Source organism: Opisthorchis viverrini, assembly GCF_000715545.1.
Source record: "Opisthorchis viverrini unplaced genomic scaffold opera_v5_83, whole genome shotgun sequence".
Classification (NCBI taxonomy): Eukaryota; Metazoa; Platyhelminthes; class Trematoda; order Opisthorchiida; family Opisthorchiidae; genus Opisthorchis; species Opisthorchis viverrini.
The window spans coordinates 1616915-1621578 of record NW_008751739.1 but is presented as its reverse complement, the minus strand read 5'-3'; the positions used below and the strand labels follow the sequence as shown (position 1 = coordinate 1621578).

The window sequence follows — 4664 nt, the reverse complement described above, 5'->3', positions numbered from 1 at the left end:
TGTCGGATTTCGGCTCTCCCTGAACCTTTGTACCAGTGGTTTATGAAGCTCCGCTCATCATAAGTTCATAGAAAACCGACAGTGCTGACTAGTTTTGTGATTGAACTTGATCGTATCTTTCTCGGTAGGTATGGTAAATTCCTTTGTGTGTGTTCGGTGTTGCAGCCAACTTGCTAATTTGTTTACATTACAAGTTTCTTCTTGTGTGTTTGATGCCGCTCGTGTTTGCGTTTCCTATTGTTTGACTACACTTTGTCGTGATTCGCAGTTGTTCGGATGTTTGCGGGAGATGACTTTATCGGACAAATCTAATCCTCGTCGAGTTTTATCGATGCTGTGACATTCGTGATGCACCTTATCGATTTTCTGTCTTTTTTATTTGCACAACCTGAGTTTTTAGCTACCAAACCACCCGCATATTTGATTATATAACCCGCATCATCCGTACAGTCGAGAACTGGTTAGTGATGAGAAGTGAATATTTAGGAAACTTTGTTAGGTTTGTACTTGAACTAAGTCGATGGACAGTTCGTTTCGGTTGTTTCTTGTATGTAACCCTGGTTGTGTTCTTCAATCACATGTATGCTGAAGCCCTATATTGCCAGTCTTGTTACCCAACACCACTTTCATATTCGCTGTAATCCACTACGGATTTCGTATCACTTGGGTCCAGTCATTTTGTTGTGGTAGTTGCAAAATTCCTACAATCTTATTTTCTACTTACTCAATCAGATGAATGTAAAAAAGCAAAAGTTTGGTTCCACAGTTAGGCAAGTGGTACACTTCAGGGACGCGTGGAACTAGGCCGTTGTTTTTTTTCACAAGTCATAACATCACTTCCCGTGCTACACAGTGACAGAACAATCGGTGCTAGACGGCTACTAGCAAGTCGTTCGATGGCACAATCCTTCACATCTGTGTTCATCTGTGTATAATACTTCTTCCAAACCGGTACATTGAGTGATCTGTTACGCGTTTGTAAATTGCAAAAATCAAACCTGAAAGGCCCACCTAGCCTGACTAGCAATTTACGGTGCCACCATAACCCCGAATTTCGCATTGCACGCCGCTGTAATTAACTGTGTCGCTGCGTTACGGTTTTGAGTCATCTACCTTTGTACTAACATGGACGCTTGTGCAGGATAGTAAAAAGAAACCAATGGCTCTTTACGCACTCTTGCGCCAAGTACGATACCGTATTCTATGATGTACGAGCTTATTACTGCCTCCATTTCCTCAGGAGAAGCTGTTAAGTGGCATATCATAGACAGTTATTCTGGCTTTTTTGTCTGAAATTGTAGCCGCTGAGATTCGACTCAGCTTTGGTTGTCCCCGAATTCAGGAAAGTCAACTAATTGGCCTGGTCTATTCACGAAAATTCGTTTTGATGACTACACCCCTAGTTTATCTCCAGCTATTCTCGGAATGGAAGTTTAATTGTCTTATAGGAACCTATCGAATGTCAAGAAGTTTTTTGGAACAAACCAATGTACCACCCTACTTGTTGTTTGAAAGATTTCCGTTACCATTGGTCGGACATCCAACTTATCTTAACATTTGAACATAAGATGTTCAAAACTGCGCACGAGGTTACCATACCCGGTTGCCGGTCGGAGTGGTATGGTACATTCATGCCACATTCACTAATAAAATGGCCTACCCGGTCCTTGTCAGTCACAACAGCACACTCTCTGAAGGTTAGAAAAAGTAAACTAGCTGTGTCGTGAGTGCGTACGTACTTACTGTGTGGACAATTTAGCCGAAACAGCGCATGCGAGAACATACCCAGGGTAGAAAACCGAGTTGGACAAATGCCTAGGATGCTGAGGCCAAAACCTGGCTCACATTTATAGTGACATTTCATTGAACAGAACCATCCACAATGGGATCATGTGGGAAAAAGAGCTGTGCACACTGATGATACCTCTTTGAATGATGGTGAAATGCTTGCGAGCTAACTGACCAGATTAACAAACACATTAACTGAATTGTGATCAAACTGTGATCAAAAAATCCTGTGAAAAATACGCAGTAATAAAGGCGAAGGATATAGCTCGATCCAGGCGTCCCATCATGTGAAAGTTGGGGATCTCGAGTTCTTATATTTCATAGACGGTATGGAATCTTTTAAACTCAAAACTCAAAATAAGACGCTAAAATCTGACGTTTCGGTGGTGTGTTCCTGGGGTGAGTTGGAAGTCAGACACGACCAGAGCGGGGGGAGTGTAAATGCCTGATTACATCCACAAAGAACGTTTTGCCTAGCGAAATACGCCCATTTGCAAACGAATTTGGTTTTGTGAGAGAATCACCTAAAACCCAGCTAGATATCTCGTTTATGATGTTTCTAAGCAACTGAATGTGCGGCATCAAGTCGCCTCATGTTTCAGTCGATACGATATCCGAGGTATCGTAATGCACTACTCATAAGGCTGCTGAAAATTCTTCGACAGCCCACAACCGGTCTCGCCCTTTTTGATGTTTCTAACAACTGAATGTGCGGCATCAAGTCGCCTCATGTTTCAGTCGATACGATATCCGAGGTATCGTAATGCACTACTCATAAGGCTGCTGAAAATTCTTCGACAGCCCACAACCGGTCTCGCCCTTTTTGGGACTCATCAGATAGGCGCATTCCCCGAGTCAACCTCATGTTTAACTTGAATTCAAATTTCACGCGCTTGATTGCGCTTATCTAATGAGCCCCAAAAAGGGCGAGACCGGTTGTGGGCTGTCGAAGAATTTTCTGTAACCTTATGAGTAGTGCACTACAAATATGAACGTTTTGGCTAAATGACATTCCAGTTGACGACCAAGAAACTGGAGAGTTTACCTCACGAAAGATTCCATCACCTTTTAGATTGGGGGATGAAAGTTTAACATGCGAAGTAGGATGACCTAACACGTTTACAATCCATGATGTTGCCACTATGTTTCTCCAAGAGAACACCTGTTTTATTCCATGTTACTAGTGAATCTACCGGAAAGAAAGTTTATTGGTCTGCGTATCACATAACTTTGTATTCTAACCGCTCACCTCAATACGAGAAACAATCCCATCGTACACTACCTATTCATTTTTGGTGCGGTAAAACTCATACCCGTTCATTATCTACCCTTTACTGTATTCCAGTACTATCTATACACCTACACATGGGATATGCCGTCCGAAATTCGACAGTTCGTTGACGATAGGAGGAACTGTGAAGACATAGCAATGAATTTCCAAATCTCCCATTTGACAAGGAAGTCCCCAATCAAGGTAAGTTGTTCTTCGTTTGTTAAGAGGTCATTGTTCGAGCTTGATCCCCTGACGAGTATGCTTATCGGGAAATCTAAACACTGTTAGCTCCGGGGGAGTCTACTCTACAGAAAATACAACCGTCGTCAATAGTTTTACGTCGCACGCACAGCAAAGTGTTTCTTAGTAGCCTATTTGTTTTCTGCTTCTTTTTGGGTCACTTAGCCTTCCTGAAAATTTTGACGTCTGTCTGCATTTTCTACGATGGCTGTTTTGGTTCCATCTTCATTGGTACTCTTTTCCTGTTTTTTTTCCCGCTTCTCTCTAACAGTTTTGTGGGATTTATTCGGACAGTGTATTCTTCGGGCTTTAGTTATATCCAAAAGAATTCTGATTTGATGGCTCCAGAGTAAGTGTCCATTTGAACAGGACTAGAGCAGGCAAGTCTAGTCATTTTATCGAGGCCGTCGTACTCAAGGAAACGTTTATATATTGTCTTACTAGAGGTTGGTTTGAAAAGTCCGGATCCACCGTCTGCCGTGACCACAGTGAGGAAACATACGGAAGTCTAATCTGCAGATACCGCTAGCACCTGGGTTACCTTTTAACAAAGTAGAAGTTCGTGACAAAGATTGTCTCAAGTGGTTCGTTTTGAGGAACCGACAGTTTTTTGACATTGATTAGCAGCGGATAGAGGTGCACTTCTGGAGTTAGCAACGCCAGGTTAGCGTTGCTAAGCTTAATTGATGAACGGGTGAGCGCTACGGCTATTCAGTATTACTGAAACTGTTTCCCCTAGTCAGATCATTTTGTTACTGTGTTCAGACGAGTACCTCCTTCTTCCTTCTTTTCCGTCCTTCTTTTCCCACTGTAAAGCACAGCTCAGTCGCACTCACTTCATTGATCCATCCTAGACTTCTGTATTTGGTTGGAGTCTTGCTCGGTAACCATATTTCCAACACGCTGTTGCATAGTGAGAGATTGATTCCATCGTTCGATCTTTTCATGTCTATGCAGACTCATCCCTTGCTGTGTCAGCCGATTCCGTCGATTCCGTTGTTCATATCCCACTTAATTGACTGTAGTTTGGTAAAGGCAGTCACAAATCGTGTTGGTTAGGAATCTAAGCAAATTCAAACGCTTTTATGCCACCATTGAACTTCGTCCACCTACTCACTGCCTTCGAGAAGATGGTCGTCAGTTTACTCAGCTCATTTATTCGTTGTCTGTCACATTACAGTGCCCGTCACTGGTGGATGTTTCTTCCATGCTGGTAACAAACAGCCTGAAGGGATTTTGGAATTATTCAATCGAGATTTTGTTCCGTGATTGAAGTCAGCCTGTGTCCAAAAGCAGAAAAACACTACAGGTGTTTCATTCTCCCTGGGAATCCTCAGTAGTGCAAATTGTAAGGGTCTACAGA

General features: G+C 42.6%; 1 protein-coding gene across 1 annotated transcript in view; it reads left to right on the top strand.

The window, feature by feature from the left end:
• The window catches only part of T265_13609 (hypothetical protein), a gene marked incomplete at both ends in the record, with an annotated part of 26773 nt that overhangs the window by 18572 nt on the left and 3537 nt on the right, over positions 1-4664 (top strand). Inside the window, one exon of the mRNA XM_009169665.1 lies at positions 3134-3262. Within this exon, the coding sequence (XP_009167929.1) occupies positions 3134-3262 (129 nt within the window). The remainder of the gene's footprint in view (positions 1-3133; positions 3263-4664) is intronic.